The sequence below is a fragment of the Dreissena polymorpha genome, chromosome 2, assembly GCF_020536995.1.
Source record: "Dreissena polymorpha isolate Duluth1 chromosome 2, UMN_Dpol_1.0, whole genome shotgun sequence".
Lineage (NCBI taxonomy): Eukaryota > Metazoa > Mollusca > Bivalvia > Myida > Dreissenidae > Dreissena > Dreissena polymorpha.
In genome coordinates, this window is record NC_068356.1 from 1,713,515 (window position 1) to 1,740,147 (window position 26,633).

At 38.1% G+C, this 26,633-nt stretch overlaps 1 protein-coding gene across 1 annotated transcript in view; it reads left to right on the forward strand.

Annotated features, from left to right (window-relative positions):
• LOC127865600 (dynein axonemal heavy chain 6-like) overlaps positions 1-26,633 on the forward strand; it is a 91,026-nt gene that overhangs the window by 1,322 nt on the left and 63,071 nt on the right. The window contains 25 exon segments of the mRNA XM_052405464.1: positions 166-496; positions 712-847; positions 2,519-2,666; positions 2,841-2,963; positions 3,406-3,667; positions 4,631-4,772; positions 5,386-5,557; positions 7,094-7,147; positions 7,726-7,916; positions 9,608-9,716; positions 10,143-10,263; positions 11,592-11,743; positions 13,808-13,960; positions 14,484-14,585; positions 15,498-15,530; positions 15,532-15,648; positions 16,289-16,417; positions 19,636-19,749; positions 20,594-20,737; positions 21,840-22,049; positions 23,049-23,261; positions 23,687-23,867; positions 24,662-24,758; positions 25,454-25,605; positions 25,918-26,000. Coding sequence (XP_052261424.1) covers positions 166-496; positions 712-847; positions 2,519-2,666; positions 2,841-2,963; positions 3,406-3,667; positions 4,631-4,772; positions 5,386-5,557; positions 7,094-7,147; positions 7,726-7,916; positions 9,608-9,716; positions 10,143-10,263; positions 11,592-11,743; positions 13,808-13,960; positions 14,484-14,585; positions 15,498-15,530; positions 15,532-15,648; positions 16,289-16,417; positions 19,636-19,749; positions 20,594-20,737; positions 21,840-22,049; positions 23,049-23,261; positions 23,687-23,867; positions 24,662-24,758; positions 25,454-25,605; positions 25,918-26,000 — 3,669 coding nt within the window.

A 26,633-nucleotide genomic window follows, 5' to 3' on the forward strand; every position in this document is an offset into this window, starting at 1 on the left:
TACTTGATGTCTTGTGTCATAAAAAACACCATTTTCAATGAATGACATTATTTACAGGTATACTAGTATAATCAATAAAATTACTTCATAAATTACAAAATGAAAATGTGATGATGTTTTCTTATAAATTTAAATCAAATTAACATCTTGAATTGTTTTTTTCAGCCTAGTTTGCAAAAGTACCAGGAACGAAACCAGCCAGAATACATACAAAAGAAAAACAGAGAGAAAATTGAAGCTGAAAAGTTGGCTAAGATGCAGATGGAGGTTGATGTTTCCAAGTCTCTGAAGAGGAAGAGCATGGTACCCCCGCCCCTGGAGCGTCCCCCAGGAGCCCCACCCTCGCCCTTACCTGACCTCCCTGATGACCTTAAACTGGTGCAGGAATCCATGGGGCCTAAAGTGCCCACCCCTGCAAAACAACAGAAACCTAGCACACCCCGTGGCAAAGTGCATGCATCAGGCCCTGTTATACCACAGTCCACAAAGCCTAAAGGTAATAGGCCTATCTAATAAGCTTATGTTTACATACACCACTGCTTCAATTAATACTGGTACATTATTATTACATTAACATGTGAATTTTTTATGTCATTTGTTAATTAAGTTCTTTTAAATTTCAACCTGTTGATATTAATTGTGTATGTTGCTGTTTGTTTTTTAATGAAGATGTTAAAGAAGCACATGTTTTAATGTGAATTTTTCTCTCAGTGTTGGAGACATATGAAGGCCTGTGTGACACAGCCAAAATCACAGACCTCATCAAGGAGCATGAGAAGATTGGATTCCTTTACCTGAGTCCGGCAGTCCCCAAATCTTCAGTCAACTACCACTACTACAATCTCAAGTAAGTCCTGCAGCCTGAGTTTCATATATGACCATGTTATATTCATGGGTGAAAGTTGTCCATGTTGCCAATGCCATTTTTCCCAAATCCCATCAATGAAAGTTTTAGGGGGGAGGCACCCGTTAGATATCACGCGCCAATTAAAGTTACCTAAACGAACACTGCCTGAATTAGAATTACCATAAAGCTGTAAATAGAAATTCCTCTTATCTTTTTATAATCAACCAATTGTAACAGCGTTGAAAGAAAATCATTGTGTTTAATTCTCATGCCTGACACCTCTGATCTCTATATTTCAAACAGAAATATATTCGTTTACATACAATCAAAAATGTATACTGAGTTGCCAACATCTTTTTGGACAAAACAACGTATTTAACCCTTGGGTATAATACAAAAGAACTTTGGGCATTTGTATCTGGCAACTTCTAGACTTATAACATAGTAACAAAGGATATTTTGTCATAGTGTTTATCTATTCAAAGAGAATATTTTTTTGCAATTCATTATTGTCCCTTGATGAGCCTGAGGCAAGGAATAGACATACATTTTTATGTCCCCCACCACTATAGTGGGGGACATATTGTTTTTGCCCTGTCTGTCTGTCTGTCTGTCTGTCTGTCTGTCTGTCTGTCTGTCTGTCTGTTGGTTTGGTCAAACTTTAACATTTGCCATAACTTTTGCAAAATTGAAGATAGCAACTTCATATTTGGCATGCACGTGTATCTCATGGAGCTGCACATTTTGAGTGGTGGAAGGTCAAGGTCATCCTTCAAGGTCAAAAAAATAAAGTCAAAGCAGCGCAGAAGGGTACATAGTGATTCTGACAAACACATTTCTTGTTTAAAGGAGTAATTGAATAGGTCAGAGTACTCATTTAGGGATCTTTCAAGAACCAATACTATAATAGTACATGCCTGAAGTCATTTCTTTCTATACATTATCTCAGTTGAATAAATCTGCATCTGATGATTTGAGAAACTATAAGAGCAATAGAGGGCATTCCTACCGATATGGAATTTCAACTTTTGTGAAACAAAATATGTATGTTAAATTCATAATGAGTGTGATTTTGGTATCATTAAAAGGTCTTTTGAAGTAGGATGAGAATTATAGTTACCTTACTTAAAATGGTTTCTTATTGCCAGGATCCCCACATTAATTTTCAGGTTTTCAGACATTTTCAACTCTCACCCATGTATTCATATATTATGGTTGAACCTCACTCTTTTGTTATCATATTTCCAAACAACCCTCTCAGCATATTTAAGGCATCTCTAAAACCAGGTTGTAAATGTATTTTTAGCTCGGCTGTTTTCGGGGTATTGTCATAGCCAGCTCGTCCGCCGTCCTCGTCGCGCTAAAACCTTAACATTGGCTCTAAAATCAAAGTGCTTCCACCTTCAACTTTGAAACTTTATATGTAGCTGCACCTTGATCAGTTCTACACACCGCACCCATTTTTGGGTCACTAGGTCAAAGATCAAGGTCACTGTGACCTCTTATAAAAAAAAAAAAATCTGACAAGCTTTCATTTATTCAAAACTGCACCCGCAGCCGAGCGTTAGCACCTGCTATGCGGTGCTATTGTTAATGTATGATACATAATGAATGGTTTAATGCAATGACCAAAGAATTTTAACTGTTTCTGTTCATATTGAATTTGCTCAGAGTGGTTAACCACGAAAACATCAACAAGACAGACTATTGCACAATCAGCCAGAAGGGAGTCACACGCATACGCAGCGATGATGAGACAGAGTTTGTTACACTTGATAGATGGGAGCTGGAGTACAATTACTTCAGAAAACTGATAAAGGTATGGGAAAGAATATGATTTTTCAAAAGAATTGGTCATATATGCTCAATTAAAAGTTGTGTCATTTCATGCAGATTTCTGAGACCAGATTTTACTTTTCTGTATTTATTCTTCTTTTAAACATCTTGCTTTACTTAAAGATGGACCTGACCCCTGGGTTGTTGTCTCTTTCAGATTCCCACATTTGCCCTATTTAGAAAGTGGAAGGCTTTTAATGTGTGGCGTGGCAATGTAAAATCCAAGAAGATTGCACATTGCAAGAAAGCACTCAATGCCAACTTGTTCATCGTCAACCCGGTAAGATTATACTATCCAAGATTACTTTAAACATCATCAGTATAAAAACTGTTACAGTTACTTGTAATTGGTGTGTAATAAGAGTACTACAACAACTCAGTGATGCAATTTATGAGAAATGACTTGGTAAAATAGAATGTGAAACTTTAAAATCTATCAAATGCCAACATATCTAAGCAGTCTACCACGGATGTAAAACATCTCAGACAAAGCTCAATTCAGGATGAACAACCAATATACAAATTTGCTGATACCAGATTAATTAGTTAATTGTTTTAGCTATTTGCATTATTTATAATAAAGGAAACAGAAATTTTAAGATGAAGGTTGTGTTTTGAATAATTTGCTGAATGTTTCAAAATTAAAAGGGGACAGTTTTTGTCAGATTTATCTATGAGGTTTCATTTTACAATAGTGATATAATTAATAAGCCCCATTTCAGTCCCTGAGGCCGGCACTGATGAACGTGCGTGAGATGTGTCACCGAATAAGTGACATGGGCCTTTGTAAGGTGGAGAAGGGTCACACCTATACCCTGCGCGAGTTCAACGAGGCCCAGTTCAACCAGCTCAGTGAGGTGGCTGGACGCCTCATGGAGTTCAGGGACCTCGTGAAGGAGGTTGTGCGAAGTGCCTGCAGGACAGCCCTGCTGGAGGCGGGATTCACACCAGATGACTACTTCTATGATGGAGCTGAGAGCCCAGGTATGACAGCTATTGCTGGTGCTTTATGTTGGTTGTAGCAAGAAAATTATTGGCTGTGTAGAGTGTAAATTCAGATGAGTTTAGTGAGATCCTTGGGATGTCCTTTAGCTACATGAAAACATCATTGTATTTCTTTAGTATTTTTGAACATAAATTTAAATTACAGCAAATGTTGTGTGTTTATTTTAATTTTGCTGAATTTAAAAGTTCTGGCCTCATATTTTCCATTCTGTTAAGGAAAAAATGTAATTATTAATCTTGCCAATTTGAACAAACAGAAATTTGCTATTTTTAGTATAACCATAAATCTTTTTAAACCAGGTTTTCCAAAGGAAAAAATGGTTATTAGATTGGCGAATGTCGGCGGACGGGCGGAACAAGCTTGTCTGGGCCCTAACTTTGTCGTTCCTTGTTAGAGTTAGAAATCATTTGGCACATTTGTTCTCCATCATTGGACGGTGTGTTGTGCGAAAGAATTAAGTCAATATCTCCAAGGTCAAGGTCCCACTTTGAGTTCAAAGGTCAAAAATGGCCATAAATGAGCTTGTCCGGGCCATAACTATGTTGTTCATTGTGAGATTTTAAAATAATTTGTCACTTTTGTTCACCATCATTGGACGGTGTGTCCCGCGAAAGAATTACGTCAATATCTCCAAGGTCAAGGTCACACTTTGAGTTCAAAGTTCAAAAATGGCCATAAATGAGCTTGTCTGGGCCATAACTATGTTGTTCATTGTGAGATTTTAAAATCGTATGGCACATTTGTTCACCATCATTGGAAGGTGTGTCGTGCGAAAGAATTACGTGGATATCTCCAAGGTCAAGGTTGCCACAACTAAAAAAATATTTATCAGACTTTTTTTTTACGTTGAAAACCTGGTTTTGTGACAATTTTGGCCCTATTACCCTTGCATCCTCAATATTAGTTATTTAGTGTTTGTTTACTCTTGCTGTATATTTCAGGAGAGTTTGGTGGTGCCCCAGGGACTGCCTCTAGCTTCTTGAATGAGAGCAAATATGATGTGGACATCTATGGAGAGGCCCCTGATAAAATGACCTACACAGAGCAGGCCAACAAACGCGAGCACTGCAAGAGACTTACATGGTATGCAGGCTGTGCATTAGAGTAAAAATAATTGACATGAGTTTGTAAGCAGCAGGCTACTTTCCTATAGACTAGCTGTATTTCATGCTTTAAATATCTACAAAGCTCATTGGTTGCAAAAACAAGAAAAGATATTCATAGTATATTGTCAGATTAGCCTATGCAGTTTGCACAGGCCCTGATTAGCTTGTGGAAAATGCACAGGCTCATCAAAAACAACACTTAACACACATGCATGAAGCCCTGTTGTCTGAGAAGGAGGCTTGTATTTTAGTACCTTATAAGAAGAGTTTCCAGTTATAGCCACTTATGTGTACATCTAAACTTCCTCCCAATTTTGTTGTAAAGACATATACTCCATTTGCTTTATTGCAAAAGTTATGTGACAAGTTATTTTATATGAAGTTTACTATTCGTTAAACATACTATGTGTTAAATATGATATCAGAGTTCAACAATTAGATTAAACACTTAAAAGATGTTAATATTTTATTGGAAGGTTGTTATTGTTTGAAGAATGCCAGTATTTTTCACCCAAAAAGGAAATAATAAAGTTACTTTTGGGAGAATGCAGCTGTTAAAAACACATGAAACGTGTTTGTCTGTTTCTCAGTTTCATCCGACTGGCTGACTACCTGATTGTGAACACGATGCACGTGCTGGCAGTCAACTCCGTGTCCACCCTTCTTAACTACCTGACAGAGCAGCTCCAGAACACCCCCACCCTGGCCCAGATACAGGGGGTCGAACAGCCCGGGGAGCCCGTAAAGACAGAGGAGGAGAAGGTAAACTGTTGAGTCCAAGCTTGGATACAAAAAATGCAGTCAAAAAAAAAAATTGTGTCCCTTAAAATGCATATGTTTTAATTGGTATAGACCAATGATAAGCCCTCATAGGCTTAGGTGGGCTGATGTGTGCAATCTTTAGTGCTGATAATAAATTGGGAAAATATCAATCTTACATACTTTTAAGTAATGAAAAAGTATGTTAATTCTTACATAATTAATATTAATGCCAGACTTTGATTTTTTTTAAAGGAATGTAAATATTTTTTGGTAAATCTATAACTACATTGCAAGATGTATCTGTATCAGAATAAAGAAACTAAGGGTAAAGAGAAACCCAAAGAGGGTTCTAAGGAGCAAACTGACGGGAAAGGAAAACCTGAGAAAGTAACGGAGGTACCAGCTGTAGAAAGAGTATTCTCTCTTGTACTCATAGCTCTATAGAGAGTTGTCACCCTTTTTACTAGATAGCTATTACTGCTAGGGCTAGATTCTGGTAGACTGTTAATGCTAAAGATTAACCACACTATGGTACATGGATCAGGAAACAATTGAATCTTTCATCTCTATTAAACTAAAGAGTTATCTTGAAAATGTGACCTTAAAATAGAAATGCCAGTTATATATGTATTTAGATAAAATAGCTGCATCAAGCGAAAATGGGTCTTATGTCATTTGCGAATAACGTAGCTGTCTGCTTGTAAGATCATGCAAGGTTCTGTCTGATTACCGAACAGAGTAGTCCTGATCTGATTGCACAGGCTGCATTGGCTGGTCTGGAGTTATGCTGACCTTATATGTCTTAGGACACATTTTTGCATGATGCAGTTCAATGTAAGCCTAAGCAAAATATGTAAACATGAAATGATGCCAGTTTTGCTGACAACTGTGTTTCATTATTCTATCACCATTTCTCAGTTTTTTCATGTTTTTCATATAAGTACTAAACTTTTGTCATGTTTATCTAATCTACACTTGGCTCCCAGACACAGTTACTGAAGTTAATAAAGGCAATGGAATATGTTGTACAAAATTTGAACTTTAGTTGTGTGTGCAAAACAAAAACATTCATATGTGTTACCTGTAAAGATGTTCATAAAATCATTATATGCCTTAGAAAAGTCCAGTTGGTAAATACTTGAACATTATTTTATTTGATGGTAGAATTGAGTTGGAGGGATGATCTATGCTGATACTTTAAAACTATTTTAAAGGATTATTTTACCATATCATGTGGAGATATAAGTACATGTTGAAAATACCCAAATGTGGTAAAGGTGTCTCAACTAGTTAACTTATGTTACAAACTAGAAATAATTTGTCACCCCTTTAACACTCAACCAAAATTGTAAACAATCTCCAATTCTCATATATCTCTATATTCCATAAAAACTAATTATAATCTCCAACTGACATATATATGGTTTATCTACATATGCACAGTTTCTTATCTTTGTGACATTGTATATTGTCACTTGTAACTACCCTAGTGTTCTTCTCTCTAACTGCCACTGTCTGTTTATGTCTGTGTGTCAGCCTTACGAGTCAGATGAATCCTTGGAGGAAATTGACAGTGACATTGAGGAGGGGGTACTGCTTACCATAAATTTAGAAAAACTGTTTTTTGTTCGGTTTCTTAAGATTAAATATGTTCAGTTTGAATGTGATTGTAATTAAATATGTTCAGTTTGAATGTGATTGTATCAAAGGACCAGATACAGTTTGAAAGAGATGTTACTTCTGTTGCTGTTATTTTATGGTTTTATAATCAATATAATCTACATACCAGTTTCAACTGTTTTGTTTGGTTTTTTATGTTTCTCATTTTTCAGATTATTTAATCTTGATGTCTTAAATATAAGGCTGATTGAACATATTTTAATTGATTGGAAAACATATTTTAATGCAGAAAATCCTAAAAATAAACAACAAAAAGTATGATCACTTTTAGCAAATAATTTGTGATGTATATACATGATGCTGAAGTACAGGTTACAAAATTGTGTTATTTCTGTTAAATTATTGATTTAACAACATATCAATGACCAAAATTATCACACCAAGTTGAAAAAACATGACAGACATATATAAATTACTACAGTGGTCTTCGTGGTGTGCCTGTACACTTTTCCTATTGGTCTCACACCTGGGTTGTCTCCCCTATGTAGGAGGAGGATGAGGTAGCTGTGTTACCTCCCCTGTACATCACTGAGTTTGTGCTGGAGCCGATGCAGCTGCTCTTCTCGCCGGACATCGAGGAGTTCCAGGAAGGCATAGCCGAGGTCATCAAGAGGTTCCAGGATGCAGTGCTAAGTGTACAGAACCTCGTACCGGACACCTACTTTGATGCCTTTACCAGGTCTGTACTGACTGACTTTCACCCTTTATCATTAGACAGGCATTAATACCAGTTTGTAGTCTCTGAGACAAAGTTTCAAAGGCTTCATTTACAACCCTCAGTTACTCGCAGGCTGCTCTGGTTTTATGCTGGTTGCATGTAGCCATTTGTACTTTGCTTCTAAGGGAATAAGGGTTACAGATTGTAGAGCTCTTTGAAAATGTGAACTTTGCTCTACATCATGTAAGGTGTTAACCCTTAAAGCGCTGGAGCTGAATTTTAAAGGCCTTTGCAAACAGTTTGGATCCAGATGAGACGCCACAGAACGTGGCGTCTCATCAGGATCCAAACTGTTCGCTATTCTGATAGTATTCTTTGAAAAAATTCGAAGAAAATGCTAATTTTACAAATTCAGCAGACAACATTTTAGCAGACAACAAATTTCCCAGCATGCAAAGGGTTAAACATGTTTTCAAAGCTATTTCAAATGTATTTGTTTAACCCTCCTCTGGAAACACATAACATTTTCTAGTGCGTGTTTGTTTTGTGAAAATTATTTACCAACACCACTTTTAGTGTTGTTCAACAGATCTATGCAATGTGAACAGGTTAAGTAGAGATGACACTTTCCACCTAAAATAAATTTTTGCTGAGAAGAGACTTTCTTTATACAAAAAATAAAACAAAAGCAAGTGTATATATATAGGATCTGGCACTAGTTGTCATATCATACCATATTTTATTAAAGGAGTTCAGGAATTTTGTTAGCCTTTGAGCCTTTGGCGAGCTTAGCTTACTAACGAATTTCCTGGACGAGTTTGATAAAATATGATATGATTTGACAACGAGTGTCAGATCTTTTTTATCACATGCTTTTAAATAAGCAAATTAAATAAATATTTACGCAAACATACTGATAAATCCCGAATGTTGTTTACATTTCGTGACGTCATTTGATGTTGCAACGTCATTTCAGCAAAATAACAAAATGTGATTGGTCAATAAACGAAAACTAAGCCAATGAAAATGCTTAAAAATGTTGTATTACACATGTGTAATATAAAAAAATATGTAATGGTTGTATTACATGGGAAACAGGGTATAGCAAGTGTATATAAGAGAGTTTCATCCCCGATTAGCTTGTTTGGACTGCAGATGCCAGTCTGAGGCCAGGCTTGTTGATATCAGATGCCAGTCTGGGGCCAGGCTTGTTGATATCAGATGCCAGTCTGGGGCCAGGCTTGTTGATATCAGATGCAAGTCTGAGGCCAGGCTTGTTGATATCAGATGCCAGTCTGGGGCCAGGCTTGTTGATATCAGATGCCAGTCTGGGGCCAGGCTTGTTGCTACATGCATTAAGACCCATTTTCCAAGAGCCCAGCTCATAATGTACATACAGAGTGTGTATGTGTTGAGGCTGTGTATGGTGTTGTTCAGATGTACATACAGAGTGTGTATGTGTTGAGGCTGTGTATGGTGTTGTTCAGATGTACATACAGAGTGTGTATGTGTTGAGGCTGTGTATGGTGTTGTTCAGATGTACATACAGAGTGTGTATGTGGTGAGGCTGTGTATGGTGTTGTTCAGATGTACATACAGAGTGTGTATGTGGTGAGGCTGTGTATGGTGTTGTTCAGATGTACATACAGAGTGTGTATGTGTTGAGGCTGTGTATGGTGTTGTTCAGACAGTGTTTTTGCTGAACATTTCAGGCCGATCATCAACAACAAGTTTGAGGACAAGACATGTGGGGAGGGTCCCAGCCTATCCACCATGTTTGATGATGACAAACATCTGCAGATCATCATTACTTCTATCAAGGTACCTACATATATAATTATATATATATAAAGTTATAATTCACTTTTAGTTTGATTTTGTTTAAACCTATTTATTAAAGCGCAATTGCAATTAAAGCCTATATCTTAATGAATTTCTAAAGTCAGTTCCTAGGGTAAAACCAGTACTTTGTGTCCTTGGGGGAGATCTTAAGAAAGCTTTCACTGTGACCTCCTTTACTGAAGACATGTGTAAGTTTTTCTTTATATTTAACTTCAAATCAAATTCACTAACTCATTCCTTTACTTATTTTGTTTTCTTATCTTTTTTATCTATAGATGAAAGGAGTGTTATTACAAATATGTCATTTAAAAACGCTTTTTATTGAATACAAATATGGGCACTATAAGCATTTCTCCATCAGAGAGTGTTTTCACAGGAAAGCTTATGATAAGCGATATATTACAGGATGCCATTACTGGAGCTTTCCGTGCTGCGAGCCAGTATGCAGACACCTTTGAGCCTCACCGCGAGTTCTACAGGGAGAATGAGAGCACAGACCTGGAGCTTGTCAAGAGTCAGGACCACGGTATGTCTCTGTCGCACCACGGTATGTCTCTGTTGCACCACGATATGTCTCTGTTGCACCACAGTATGTCTCTGTCACACCACGGTATGTCTATGTCGCACCACGGTATGTCTCTGTCACACCACTGGTATGTCTGTCGCACCACGGTATGTCTCTGTCACACCACGGTATGTCTCTGTCGCACCACGGTATGTCTCTGTCGCACCACGGTATGTCTCTGTCACACCACGATATGTCTCTGTCACACCACGGTATGTCTCTGTCGCACCACGGTATGTCTCTGTCGTACCACGGTATGTCTCTGTCGCACCACGTATGTCTCTGTCGCACCACGGTATGTCTCTGTCGCAGTAAATAATATGAGCTACACTCTGGGATAACGCGCATTGCAGTCAGCACAGGCTAATCTGCACAGGCTAATCAGAAACAACACTTTACGCTGTGCAATGTACTGGATTTTTTAAGAAGAGACTCACATTAAAAGAAAAATACTATAAAAAGCAGAAGTGTTGTCTCTTATTAGCCTGTGCAGACTGTACAGGCTAATTTGAGGCCACTTTTTCCAAGGGTGCGACTCATTTATAGTGTCACGCATCTCCATGAAGAGCCAGCCAGTTTTCACTTATGAGACACGTTTACTGAACATTATAACGCCTGATTTCTATCCTTTATGCTTTGTGCCTGTCATGAATGCAAGGCGTTTCAAACATTTGGCCTGTGTGGGGCTGGATCCTTTGACCTCTCATTCTGTGAGCAAATACCCTTACCACTTGGCAATGGAGATGGTTTTCTAAGAATAGAGCTATTAAACTTTTAAAGACAATGCTACTATAGAAGGTATGAGTCGTGTTCTGAGAAAACTGGGCATAATGCATCTGCGTAAGTGTAGCACAGGCTAATCAGGGACAACACTTTCCACCTAAATTGGATTTTTGCTAAGAAGAGACTTCATTTAAATAAAAAATGTCATTAAAGCGGAAAGCGTCGTCCCTGATTAGCCTGTGCGGACTGCACAGGCTAATCATTAGGACAACACTTTACGCACATGCATTATGCCCAGTTTTCTCAGAACACACCTCCAATGTACTTCTGAAAAGCTGTTAAGCTCATTACCTTACAATATTGTTTCACAATCAATATTAAGGTAGGGCTATTTTGGCTCACATTCTGTTCAGGTTTTATGCAGTTTGCTGCTCATCAGTATCTAAGGGCCAAAAATGAAGATGTTAAATCTGGAATCTATAAAAAAAAAGGCCTTCAAAGGCATTGAAGTGCTATTTGAGTGGTAAAGGATTAAGTAAACTTTGTCTTGCCTCGTCTGGTTGCAGATGTGGCATGGTTCAGCGAGGCATTGGAGCGTTACCACGGGCAACACAAGATGGCAGAGCTGATCAAGGAGAAGCGACCAATCGGAATGCTGCTGGTGGACGGCACTAAGATGAAGCAGCTGATCATCCCGTCACCTCTCAGATGTCTTGATGTAAGATAGTCCTCTTATTTACTAACTTTCCTCAAGTTACAGCGTATCAAGCAGTTAACGAAACGAGTAACTGAATTTCTGCATTAATGCAATAAATGCAACAATAAACAATTCACCTTTAAAGATTAATTCATTTCCTGTTAAATGCATGTCAATTTTTTTTTATTTACAGTTTGTTTAACCTGACGCAAACAAATTGTTCCATACATACCTGCAATTATATTCACATTAAGATTTGTATCTAGACATCACACTTGAGTTACTCGATTGCATTAAGCATTCAACCAACATAACTTCAAAATTTGATTCAATTAACATATTTTATTAAAACTTAAACAGTTATTTCTATTTACAATTCAACAAGTATCTGTTTTATTGCTCAATCTTCTTTTCAGCAACATAGGCACTTAAAATGCTCAAGAATTTCAAACACAAATGTTCAACATTTGTTCAAATAAATTTTGGAATATATGTTACTATTAATAAATTCCCTGAAATAAATGTCCAATCAAAACTGGGTATTCCCACTGCAGATGTGTAGATCACAACGTTTGCCCACTGTTCTTATGCTGAATTTTTTCATTCAACATTTTCTGAGAATTTGAAGAAAGTGAAAGTATTTTTATGAAAATAAATCAACTATATTTTTTAACAATAGTTGTTTTCGTCACTTTGCAATTCAAATGGAAATAAGGAAATTTAATGAAGAGGATTAACAAAATGTATAGAATATGGATAAATTTTGATTATTTAAGTTTAAATAAGATTTTGAAAGCAATTATACTTATTTTTTTCCTCATTTTGGTTGTTCTTTTATTTATTTTCAAGGGTAGTTATTGAAACAAAATACTCGGAGCGCACGTGTGTGTGTGTAAACCGGGTTTGATGCGTATGCCTAAAATGTTCTCTCAGATTAGCCTGTGTTGTCCGTGCTGGCTAATCAAAGAGGACAAACCACTTCTATTTTTCATTTAAAGGAATTTTCTTCCAGTCAAAAATCCAGTCTTAGTGGAAAAAGTAGTCCCTGATAAGCCTCTGCAGACCGCGCAGGCTAATCTGGTATATAACTATGCATATGCATTTACCCCTGTCTCCCCAGCGCAGGCTAATCTGTAATATTACTATGCATATGCATTTACCCCTGTCTCCCCAGCGACAGGCTAATCTGGTATATAACTATGCATATGCATTTACCCCTGTCTCCCCAGCGCAGGCTAATCTGGTATATAACTATGCATATGCATTTACCCCTGTCTCCCCAGCACAGGCTATCTTGTATATAATATGCTTGCAGTTACCCCTGTCTCCCCAGCCAGGCCTATCTTGTTATAACTTGCATATGCTTACCCCTGTCTCCCCGCACGGCTAATCTGGTGAAATATAACTAGAGCATAAAATGTGCATTTAACCCGTCTCCCAGTCAGGCTATCTGGTAATATAACTAATGGCAATATGCATTGCCCTGTCTCCCCAGCACAGGCTAATCTGGTAAATATACTATGTCATATGCCATTTACCCTTCTCACGCAGCGGCAGGCTAATCTGGTTATAACATGCTATGCATTTACCCCTGTCTCCCCAACACAGGCTAATCTGTATATAACTATGCATATGCATTTACCCCTGTATCCCCAGAGCAAGGCTCATACATTACACGTATGTTTGTGTTGTCAGTGTGTGAACGACCTGCTGCCCAAGCTGGCCAGACTCATACATTACACATGTGTTTGTGTTGTCAGTGTGTGAACGACCTGCTGCCCAAGCTGGCCAGACTCATACATTACACGTGTGTTTGTGTTGTCAGTGTGTGAAAGACCTGCTGCCCAAGCTGGCCAGACTCATACATTACATGTGTGATTGTGTTGTCAGTGTGTGAACGACCTGCTGCCCAAGCTGGCCAGACTCATACATTACATGTGTGTTTGTGTTGTCAGTGTGTGAAAGACCTGCTGCCCAAGCTGGCCAGACTCATACATTACACATGTGTGTGTGTTGTCAGTGTGTGAACGACCTGCTGCCCAAGCTGGCCAGACTCATACATTACATGTGTGTTTGTGTTGTCAGTGTGTGAACGACCTGCTGCCCAAGCTGGCCAGACGTGAGGTGGACCGGCTGATTGCGGAGCTCCAGGACGCACAGTTCAAGCTGGAGAGCGTACCCAGCACCACCATAGAGTTTGTCAAGTCTCTCACGTTCCTGGATGACATTCAAGTCAGGGTGAGTGGAGCACAATATTCTATTAGTAAAATTATGTTCTTGTGTAGTCGTGTTATTATTTGTTTATTTTCACGATATCTGTGATTATTTTATGTTAAATGAATTTTTCAGAACAAAATAATTGAAAATAATGCACACATTTCTATTTTAATTTCTTTTTTTAGACTGTTTGTGCAAGGTTTTTCTTTTGAAGTATCTAATGCTCTATGTATTTGAAAAAAAATGCGTTGTTTTGAAAAAAATGGAAATAAGTGTTGTTGTTTTTGCTACAAATACTTTAAAATTGACAGTTAAAGTGTTTTTAATATTATAATTCTCTTATAGAGCTGGATAGGGAGGTGAAATAAATGTTACGATTTATATAAAAAAAAGAAAAAAAAGAAAAACACTTTCATGTGGGTAGTTTTACACTGTCATTTGGGAAAATACATTCTTTTTAGCATTGGTAATTGGGCTAAAATTATGCACAAAATTTGTCCATAAAAGAACACTGCCAACTTATTTGTGTTGTTATGGGGCACAGATTGAGCCGCTGGAGAAGGAGTCGATGGTGGTCAAGGACATGTACGAGCTTATAGACACTTTCCATGTGCCCACACCGCTAGAGGACTTTGCTGTCTACCAGGTTAGTATACCATCAAAAGAGCTTGGCTCTGGGAAATGTAGGCTAATGCATATGTGTCTTGTTCTGTGAAAGCTGGTCATAATGCATGTGCGTAAAGTGTTGTCCCAGATTAGCCTGTGCAGTCGGCACAGGCTAATCAGGGACGATACTTTCCGCCTAAACTTGATTTTCGGTAAGGAGGGACTTCGTTGAAACTAAAAATACCATTAAAGCGGAAAGTGTCGTCCCTGATTAGCCTGTGCTGACTGCACAGGCTAATCTGGGACGACACTTTATGCACATGAATTAAGCCCAGTTTTCATAGACCAAGACACATATGTGTAAAGTGTCAACCCTTATTAGCCTGTGCAGTCCACACAGGATAATCAGGGACATCACTTTCCACTTTAATTAGATTTGTTGTTCAAAAGAAGTCTCTTCTTAAAAAGAATTCAGATAAGACAGGAAGTGTCATCCCAGGGATGACACTCTATGCACATGCATTTAGTCCAGATCTCCCTGAACAAGGGTCAGTTGATACCAGTTGAGCATGACAATTCCTTTTTGTCTTAATGTTATGGTGACTTGCATGACCTAGTTCCTTGTTTTAATACTTAGGTTATCCTGAACATGTCATTATAACACAATTTTTTCAATTGAATTCTTTGAATTGATATGAGAATATTTTATTGTCATTTACTTGTATGTTAATAGGCAGACTTTAAATCATACATAAAATTAAAAAATGTGTGCAACACACTACATTGATTATTAGTATACTGTCTTTATGTATTGACATGGCATAGACAGAAAATTGAAAATAACACGCATTTTATCTGGTTGTATCAGGACTAAGCTGATTCATTCATGTGAAGTCACAAAGGATGCGATATCACATCTAATGCTGGCAAAAATAAAACTCTTATCCCACAGACTCTGGGTCCCAGCATCACAAACGTGCGTAACTGCCATAGACAAGGCACTGGCAGAGAGGGATGCCAACATTGACAAGTTCTGCTCACACCTGGACAAGGACATTGCAGAGCTGACCAAGGAGGTCAAAGAGGTCAAGCAGGAAGCACAGGTGAGCCACACAGCCAAGAGGCAAAGATTTCACGCAACAGTAGTGCATTATGGGGCTGTTTAGTTTTATGCTCAATATATGTTTATCTATGGCTTTGTCTTAAATTTGGAATAAATGATTTGTTATTCAAAAATATATAATTTTAGGACCCTTTAAAATAGAACAAGTGTTTATGTTCTTTCTCTCCGATAACTATTATAATAAAATAAGTACCAGTAATAGGGTACAAAAATCTTTTTTCATATATGCACATGTTAATTATATTTTAATTTTTGTTCTTAGTGGAAAGCATCTTATTAGGTATGCTATAAATGAAATGAAAATGCTCTCAGCTATGCAAATAGAAATCTTACGTGTTTGTTATAGCCATATGAGGCGTGTTTTAAGAAAAGTGGGGTAACTGCATATGAGTAAAGTGTCCTCCTAGCTTTTGCAGTCCTCACAGGCTAGTCAGGGAAAACATAAAAAGTATATTCTTATGGAAATGCAAGACTCATCAGAAAGTGTTGCCCCTGATTAGCCTGTGTGGACTGCACAGGCTAATCTTGAACAACAATTTATGCACACTGCATTTGTCCCAATTTTCCCAGAAGTCCACTCATATAATCCATTCTAACGTTGTGTGTTTGTGTGCTCCCAGAACCCCATCATCCTGGATGCTAATGCTGACAAGGAGAAGGTGCGTACCGTCCTCAAGAAGCTGCTCTCACAGATGGACGAGCTGCAGAAACGGGCCTTCACATACAAGTCCTACCAGAAGAACTTCAAGGTATGTACGCAAACACACACACATATTGGACATCTTTTTAACCATTTACCTCTCAAATAGGCGTTTATAGTCCCTTAGAAAATAGATAGAATGAAAAACCTTTCTAAATTGATTCAAGTTTAAAGGGCTTGATTTCCAATCCTAAGATATTGATGAGAAGCAAACAACATAAAACCTGAACTGCCTGCGAGTTAACTGGCAGGCTGTTCTGGTTTATGCTGGTTACATAAAGCCATTTTCACTTAGCTTCTGCTTGAGGAAGGGTAAAGTCATATACAGTGTCATGGAATAGAATCCAGAAACACATTTTGCTATACTTGATAAGTTAGTTGTTAGTGTTCGGTAATTATTAAGAGAGAGAATTAAGTATGGTTTTACTTCAAGGCCTATATTTTTATGCTTGGATGATTGTAACAGCTCAGAGTTCACAGTTAGTATTCATGCTGCTGCTAATAAATAAATTCTTTATTTAAATTTGAGGTATTATTCAGATAATATTTTTTGTTATTTGGATGCACAAAAAATGCTCCTTTGCAATTCATAAAATAAGCATAATAAAGCTCTTAAATGCCAGTTTTTACTTACTTCTTGTATATTGTTACATAATTTTTATCTTCCTTGGTTTTTTATGTCCCCCACTATAGTAGTGGGGGACATATTGTTTTTGCCCTGTCTGTTGGTTGGTCTGTTGGTTGGTTGGTTGGTTGGTTGGTTGGTTGGTTTGCGCCAACTTAAACATTTGCAATAACTTTTGCAATATTTAAGATAGCAACTTGATATTTGGCATGCATATGTATCTCATGGAGCTGCACATTTTAAGTGGTGAAAGGTCAAGGTCATCCTTCAAGGTCAAAGGTCAAATATATGGGTCAAAATCGCTCATTTAATGTACACTTTTGCAGTATTTCAATATTCAAGATAGCAACTTGATATTTGGCATGCATGTGTATCTCATGGAGCTGCACATTTTGAGTGGTGAAAGGTCAAGGTCAAGGTCATCCTTCAAGGTCAGATGTCAAATATATATGGCCAAAATCTCTCATTTATGAGTACTTTTGCAATATTGAAGATAGCAACTTGATATTTGGCATGCATGTGTATCTCAAGGAGCTGCACATTTTGAGTGGTGAAAGGTCAAGGTCATCCTTCAAGGTCAGAGGTCAAATATATGTGGCCCAAATCGCTTATTTTATGAATACTTTTGCAATATTGAAGATAGCAGCTTGATATTTGGCATGCATGTGTATCTCATGGAGCGGTGAAAGGTCAAGGTCATCCTTCAAGGTCAAATATATGGCTCAAAATTGCTCATGTAATGTCACTTCTGCAATATTGAAGCTAGAAATTTTATATTTGAAATGCATGTGTATCTCATGGAGCTGCACATTTTGAGTGGTGAAGGGTCAAGATCAAGGTCATCCTTCAAGGTCAAACATCATATAGGGGTCAAGGTCATCCTTCAAGGTCAAACATCATATAGGGGGACATTGTGTTTCACAAACACATCTTGTTTAACAGCTAGTCTTATTTTCAAACTGAGTTTGTATAAAATGGGGTATATAGACTTAGTCAGTTGACTTGTTTCAGCTGCTACTACAGAGTCTAAGGACTAAATCTTATGCAGGACCAGTCATTGTAGGGATACATATGGTCCTTGCTCTGTGAAAATGGGGTTTAGTCTGTGCATTACGCACAGGCTAATCAGGGACAACACTTTCCACTTTTATGATATTTTCTGTTTTAAGAAAGTCTCTTCTCAGCAAAAATCCAGTTTAGGCGGAAAGTGTTGTCCTGGATTAGCCAGTGCAAACTGCACAGGCTTATCTGGGACGACACTTTACACACATGCATTAAACCCCATGTTCCCAGAGTGAGTGTACATATCATTGTTGTCAGTGATACCTTGTTGTGAACAAACAAGTTGTGCAGCCCCTCTCTAATGTTTTGTTCACTGCTTGTGAATTGGTATTCTTCAAGTTTGGAAATGTTGTATTGTTACTGACTTAGGAGGAACATTAAATATATTATTTGAGGAAATACTCAAACTTGTGGTTTAGTGTTTAAATGTGTTTTTGTGCTTGTGTTTATCTATAGCAATACAATTGTAGGATGATTTACAGCATTATCTTACAAAGCCTTTCATATTGCTTTGTCTTTAAAGATTTTGTAATGTTTTTTTTTACCATTTTCTATAAACTAAACCATTTTTTGATTGAAAAATGACCCCTTTACCAGAGAGGATCCCATTAAAAAACACTGAACACTACTATGCTTTCACATATTACCACAGCCAGCATATTCTTATAATGGTACTACAAGTTTAAACAAACTGTCTTATATATTGTATGTAACAGAAAATTACTTTAGTCACCATACCACTTCCATTTCATCTGCTTATTGTAACACGCTTATGCGTCACTGATTGAAAAGATGAGGTCATGGATTTTTTCACCCATAGACATCAAGTACTGGCTCTAGTCCCAGGAAACGGGACTTGAGAGCATTTCAAATAAGCCTTAGGCTTTCTATGCAATCGAGCTCAAATTAATAGGTTTAAACTATAAAGATTAAGGGTATGAATGTTGTCTGAATTTAGGTAATTGCTTTCTTGGGGCTATGTTGTGACAGTTGTCTTGGTTTGTTTAATGATTTGACTGAGTCAGTTTGCATGTAGAAATATAAAATATCATTACTATTGTGGTGTGATCAATAAACAGTGTTGCATGGAATGAAAAACACCAGTTTGAAGCCGTTTGACTGTAATCATTGGTAATAAAATTATACAGATTATATTTAAAGCTTCATTTATCAATAGTGTTATCAAGTGTCTTTCAAGGAACTGTTCTAAAACAAGGGCATATTTTATTTGTGTCTGCTTGGAATATTGTTCCTTAATTAAATGTGTCCATTCTTACTGTTAACCTTTCTTGCAGCATAATTTCTGATGTACTGTTAGACCTCATTGTGTAGTTTCACTCCTAGTTGAACTGAAGAAATGTTATCCTGGACTCACATTCATCACCTTTGTTTAGACAACATGTGGTCATATTCTGAGAATGGTTTTACTAAGAATATTGTTTCTTTGTCACTGATAGTACTAGTTGACTGTTGATTTTTATTTTTTTAAAACATTAACATTATCGAAAATAATGAAAGAGAATTTAACCTTTCTACGGCCTGACATCAGGACCTGATATCACATGTCCTGCTCTATACAGGTGGAGGTGACCAAGTTTGATGCCCTGGAGGAGGCACATGCAGAGCTCAAGCTTAAAGACCTACTCTGGAATGCCATAGATGAGTGGGACGGACTGCTGGCTGACTGGACTCAGGTAAGCACCTCAGGCTGGTGTTTCATCAACGTTTTATGGAGAAAAGATCAATGACATCATAGAAGCATGAGAAAAAGGAAAAACAGTATCAACTTCTTAAGGACTTTAAGACATGTTACCAATGACCAATACAACATAGATGTTTTATCTGAAGAGTGTATACATCAGTATAATTTGAATGAAACTGGCTCTTTTTTTCTTCAACAGTTATTTTAATTGATCATTATTAATTGTGATTTTTAAACATTACTAGATGCCTTTTAGATAAGTCTCTCAGCATTCAATTTCAATTTTACTGCACCCTATCAGCACATGTAGTTTCTTATCCAAGTAGTAAACTAAGCAGTGTTGTTCAGAAGAGACCTGGTGCTTTCAATGTGCTGTAGTCATATCAGAAATACATATGATCCCGCGCTCTGTGGAAAGGGGCTTTAATGCATGTGCGTAAAGTGTCATCCCAGATTAGCCTGTGCAGTCCACACAGGCTAATCAGGGATGACACTTTCTGCTTTTATGATATTTTCTTTTTAATAGTCTCTTCTGAGCAAAAAAATAGTTAAGGCGGAAAGTGTCGTTCCTGATAAGCCTGTGCAGACTGCACGGGCTAATCTGGGATGACACTTTATGCACATGCATTAAACTCCTTTTTCACAGAGCACGGCCCATATAGAATGTTCACATGTGAAACACATGTCATCCACTAATTATATAAATTTTGGTAAATATTAATAAGTGCGCACATGCTTAGTGATAATCAGAGAAATATGAACTACTGATTTCACCAACCCTGCCACCGAGCATGAAATGATGACAGTTATACATCATGTACCCTCTCCACTAACAGGTTGCGTTTGAAACTCTGGAGCCTGAGTCGATGAACGCAACCACGATGAAGTACGCCAAGTCAGTGATGCAGCTGGAGAAGGGGCTGCCTCCCAACGCTGTCGTGCCAAAACTGAAAGAGAAGGTTGAACTCATGAGAGAGCGGGTATGTATAGATGAGATTGCTGTCATTAGAGCGGGTATGTAAAGATGACATTGCTGTCATTGGGAGAGCGGATATGTATAGATAAGATTGCTGTCATAAGGGCGGGTATGTAAAGGTGACATTGCAGTCATTTGGAAGTCTATGAGAGCAGGTATGTATAGATGACATTGCTGTCATTGGGAAGTCTGTGAGAGCGGGTATGTATAGATGACATTGCTGTCATTGGGAAGTCTGTGAGAGCGGGTATGTATAGATGACATTGCTGTCATTGGGAAGTCTGTGAAAGTGGGTATGTATAGATGACATTGCTGTCATTGGGAAGTCTGTGAGAGCGGGTATGTATAGATGACATTGCTGTCATTGGGAAGTATGTGAGAGCGGGTATGTATAGATGACATTGCTGTTATTGGGAAGTATGTGAGAGCGGGTATGTATAGATGACATTGCTGTCATTGGGAAGTCTGTGAGAGCCGGTATGTATAGATGACATTGCTGTCATTGGGAAGTCTGTGAGAGCGGGTATGTATAGATGACATTGCTGTCATTGGGAAGTATGCGAGAGCAGGGATGTATAGATGACATTGCTGTCATTGGGAAGTCTGTGTGAGCGGGTATGTATAGATGACATTGCTAGGAAAACTGGGCAGAATGCATTTGCGTAAAATGTCAACCCAGATTAGCCTGCGCAGTCTGCACAGGCTTATCAGTGTACACTTTTCCTGTGCAACATTAAGCCTAGTTTTTCTAGAACACAGTTATTTGATAAGTCAGTGACTACTGATACAATCCTGCTTCCATCTGCCTGTACATGAACAATTTTCAAATGAACATAAGCCCTCAAGCTTTGCACTGATCATTTTAGAATAGGGTGTCCTGAGATTTTGGTTGTATACAGTAGGGCTTGTAGCAGTTTTTTGGTCTGAAAAAATAATGTAAGAATTTGGGATTGCTTTGTTCAACTTTATTTTAATGACTGCATGTATGCAAATTTATACAAATGATAATGTAGACTTAAAGTCTTTGAACAGATTATATCTGATTAATGATTTTCCAACAATATTTTCCAATATATATTTGTAACCCTGTTGTGTGTTTTCCCCAGCTACCAGTGATCACTGACCTACGTAATCCCTGCCTGAAGCAGCGCCACTGGGACGTGATAGAGAATGTTCTGGAGTACAAGTTTACCCCTGAAGACCCCCTCACCCTCGGCAAGCTGACTGACATCAACGCATTCAAGCATGCCGAGACCCTGCAGGAGATATCGGGACAGGCCAGCTCAGAGGCCAGCTTGGAGGGCATACTCAGAAAGGTTGGGCATACTCATTGGGGTGTTTACATGGGCGTTTATAAGGTCCGGCATACACGTTGGGGTGTTTACATGGGACTTTATAAGGTCCTGCATACACAATGGGGTGTTAACATGGGACTTTATAAGGTCCGGCATACACAATGGGGTGTTTACATGGGACTTTATAAGGTCCGGCATACACAATGGGGTGTTAACATGGGACTTTATAAGGTGCGGCATACTCATTGGGGTGTTTACATGGGTACATGGGACTTTATAAGGTCCGGCATACTCATTGGGTTTACATGGGACTTTATAATGTCTGGCATACTCATTGGAGTGTTTACATGGGACTTTATAAGGTTTGGCATACACATTAGGTTGTTAACATGGGACTTTATACGGTCAGTCATACACATTAGGGTGTTAATATGGGACTTTATAAAGTCCAGCATACACATAGGGGTTACATGAGACTTGGGAATCAAATGGTGCATTACATAATGTTTGTGTCAATTATACTTTTGACAAAAAAGAACTTTCTAGTTTTAGTATGGCATCATGGAACTAACACCCTAATTTATTTTTAAGTGATGTAATTTATAGTTACAAACATTTAATAATCTTACAATTTGTTATTTGTCTTAATTTTAGCAAGCTTTATTGAACAAATGTCCTATATCTTACTTAGATTCACAAATTATTCAATGAAGCCATCTGGCAGTCCCTTGTTAACAAGTTTGTTTTAATAAATAAATATTTCTCAGAAAGCTGAATTATTCGCTGTTGTTTTTTCCTTGTGTTACTAAAAGCTTCTTGTGTAATCACATATGTGATGGATGCTTACTTGTCCAACAAGTCAATCCAGTAGTGTCATGAACGCCCCCGTATCTCCTTGGTGTAGGTAGAGGACTCCTGTAAGAGGGCATGCACGTAAAGTGTTGTCCCAGATTAGCCTTTGCAGTCTGCTCAGGCTAGGGTTCAATATGACCAATAGTAACATACAATTTTCTGGTGCAGGTGGAGGACTCATGGAAGACGACAGAGTTTGTGGTGCTGCCCCACAAGGACTCCAAGGACGTGTTCATCCTGGGAGGCACAGACGAGATCCAACAGCTCCTTGATGACAGCAACATCAACATAGCAACCATCTCCAGCTCCCGCCATGTCGGACCCATCAAGTCACGCGTGGATGAGTGGCAGAGGCAGTTGGATCTGTTTGGAAAAACTCTGGTATGGAGTCCCGGAGATATTTCATGTATTATAGCTGGATATGTTTATTTATTTGTTGTTAATTAGGTTTGATGTAAAAAGAGTGACTCTGTTTATTATATAAGTTCTAGCCCTGTGCATAATGGGCGGCTGAAATGTGACTTTTAATATGGAAAATAAAAATAAACATTCTGTGAGGAACATGTGCTTATCCATTAGAGGGTAAATATAGTTTGAAAGCTATTTATTTTAGCTCAATTTCATTGAAACTCAAAGGCTAATTGAAACACTATTGAGTCTGTTACCTGGTTAGAACCTGTACTCTGTGTCTGTGGAGAGCTCTAAAGAACAATCCCACAGTGGCGAGCAAACTATGCGAAAGTGAGGGTAATTATAGCCACGGTGGTGGTTGTTGCTGTCTGTTACACTGTGTATGAATGTCTCAGGATGAGTGGTTGAACTGCCAGCGTGCCTGGCTGTACCTGGAGAGCATCTTCTCTGCGCCGGACATCCAGCGTCAGCTGCCTGCTGAGGCCAAGATGTTCATGCAGGTGGACAAGTCGTTCAAGGACATAATGAGGAAGGTCAACAAGGTGCCCTCTGCAATACGTGCAGGCACACAACCTGGTCAGTACCAAAGGAACATACTAGAAACTGGCTTAACAGTCCCAATCAGTAGCTCTGGTCAATGTGTACTTGTCTGCGAAGAGATCTTCAAGAGAGAAATCCCCACAGGAGGGATAAATATTGATTAATGCTTTTGATAGGTCTTGATATTCATCTCAGCTATATAATCAATATAATCGATAAACATCCTTTAATGTTTTTTAACCACGCTCTGTGAAAACGAGGCTTTATTCATGTTTTGTAGTGTTGTCCCAGATTAGCCTGTGCAGTCTGCAAAGGCTAATCAGGAAAGACACTTTTGGCTTTCATGGAATTTTCTTTAAACAGAAGTGTCTTCTAAAAAAACCTCCATTCTATGCAGAAAGTGCCGTTCCTCATAAGCCTGTGTAGACTGCACAGGCTAATCTGGGAGGAAACTTTACCCACATGCATTAAGCCCCATTTTCCCAGAGCAAGGTCAACTATATGAGTCGTGTTCTGAGAAAACTGGGCATAATGCATGAGTTTAAAGTATCATCCCAGATTAGCCTGTGCAGTCTGCACAGGCTAATCAGGGACGACACTTTCTGCCTAAATTGGATTTTTGCTAAGAAGAGACTTCATTTAAACGAAAAATGTCATAAAAGCGGAAAGTGTTGTCCCAGATTAGCCTGTGCGGATTGCACAGGCTAATCTGGGACGACACTTTTCAAACATGCATTATGCCCACTTTTCTCAAGACTCAACTATATAACATCATTTGCCTATGAATATTTAGTATAACCATACTGTGGACCGTGTATTGTGTTGAACAGGTCTCCTGGAGACGTTCCAGAACAACAATGCTCTGCTAGACCAGATACAGAAGTGCCTGGAGGCTTACCTAGAGTCCAAGAGAGTCATCTTCCCCAGGTATGAGTGTTAACATTAATCTGAAAGCATAATGAAATATAATTTTAGACTTGCTGGCAGACAACAGGGCTTAAAGCATTTGCGTAAAGTGTTATCCCAGATCAGCCTGCGCACTAAGCACAGGCTCATCAGGGAAGATATTTTGGTGAGAAGAGACTCCCTCTTAACAAAAGACCCATACACTCGGGAAGTGTTTTTCCAGATAAGCCTGTGTGGACTATACAGGCTGGTGTGGACTATACAGGCTGATCTGGGATGACAATTTTTGCATGTGCATTAAGCCCAGTTTTCCAAATATGAGGCTCATTTTGGTGTTAAAATGTTAGGAATGTGTCATGTGTTATTATAAAATGAATCTTCTGTTTATTAGTTTAATTCTTGGAATGGAGCATTGTACTGTACTGTAATAAATGATGTGTCAGTCTGGAAAGGCAGACCTGATCCCTACTGTGTAAGTAGTACTCCCACAAAGGGAATTGGCTAAAGGCCTCTTGTTTTGATACAATCAAGCTAAAATAATTTGTTTAAATGTCGTAGCTTGAAGATTCACCCCTTTACCAACTTAGCCTATATGCAAATTTTAAGCCCCTATGAGAATGACCAACCTTATTATTCCAAAGTCCTGTGTATGTTCACCCCTTTAACAGCTTAGTGTACCAAGAACAGCACACACAGTCTTTCTCCCCTTGCTGCAGGTTTTACTTCCTGTCCAATGATGAGCTCCTGGAGATTCTGGCTCAAACCCGCAACCCCCTGGCTGTACAGCCTCACCTCAGGAAGTGCTTTGACGCCATCGCCAAGCTTGAGTTTGGTGTGCAGCATGGAGACGGCAAGGCCTCGCCAGAAAGTAAGTCTGTTTTACCATATTCTAAACCATAATGTTTTCACAATATTTAGAACTCGACTTGTAGACACTTTTTTTTTTCAGATGGAAACGGGCTTTTTTAAAACAGTGATATTTAACCTGGTTTAGTTTCCAAAACTTTTTTATGAAAATGTGACTCAAATAGTTTATTTACCTTTTTTACTGTTACAACATACAACATACAAACATGTACCTGTACTATTAGTACAGATCCTGAAAGTGTTTTGCTATGCATGTTTTGCTATTCATGTGTTGCTATGCATGTATTGTTTTTCATATGTTGCTATGTTACAGGTGGTGAGCCTCAGGAGATCCAGTACACCAACGACATCCTAGCTATGATCTCACCGGAGCACGAGAAAGTCAGTCTTGGCAAGGTAATCTTCACATGTCATAAGCAGTCTTAAAGCTTAAAAAAAGTCATTTCTCTTAGTCAGTTTAATTAAGGTTTTCATAATAAAATGACCAGAACAATTAAAAGGTATTCAGTTTTTATCTTTAAATTATCTTTTCTTTTTTGTTTATATATCAGGGATCATATTTTCCCTCAACATCAAACGGTCTGGATTTAAATGGGGAAAAAGTATCTGAAAATTTACATCGGAAATCATGAAAAATTACGCTATAATATATACCATTGATTTTGCCATTCATGAAGGTGGTCCTCACATAATGCAGCCTCAGGATACACTTAATAAACGTACAAGTTAAATTTCCTTAGGCATTTTTTTTTAACGGAACATACAAGTTTTCTCAATTGATTTTATCATTTGCTATTTCATTGTTGTTTTGTGTGCAGTTTTCATCAGTCATTTTTTCGATCATTGTCAACTATTATTAATCTATGTAAGTCGTTACCGATGTTTAAAAACGTTGTCGACTTGATAATAGCTTACAAACATGCATGGAATCAAACAAATATCTGTGTGGAGGTTGGCTACTGACAATAACAAAACCAAATAATCGTTTTTTTTACTTTTATCTCAGATATTATGAAATTTATTACAGTT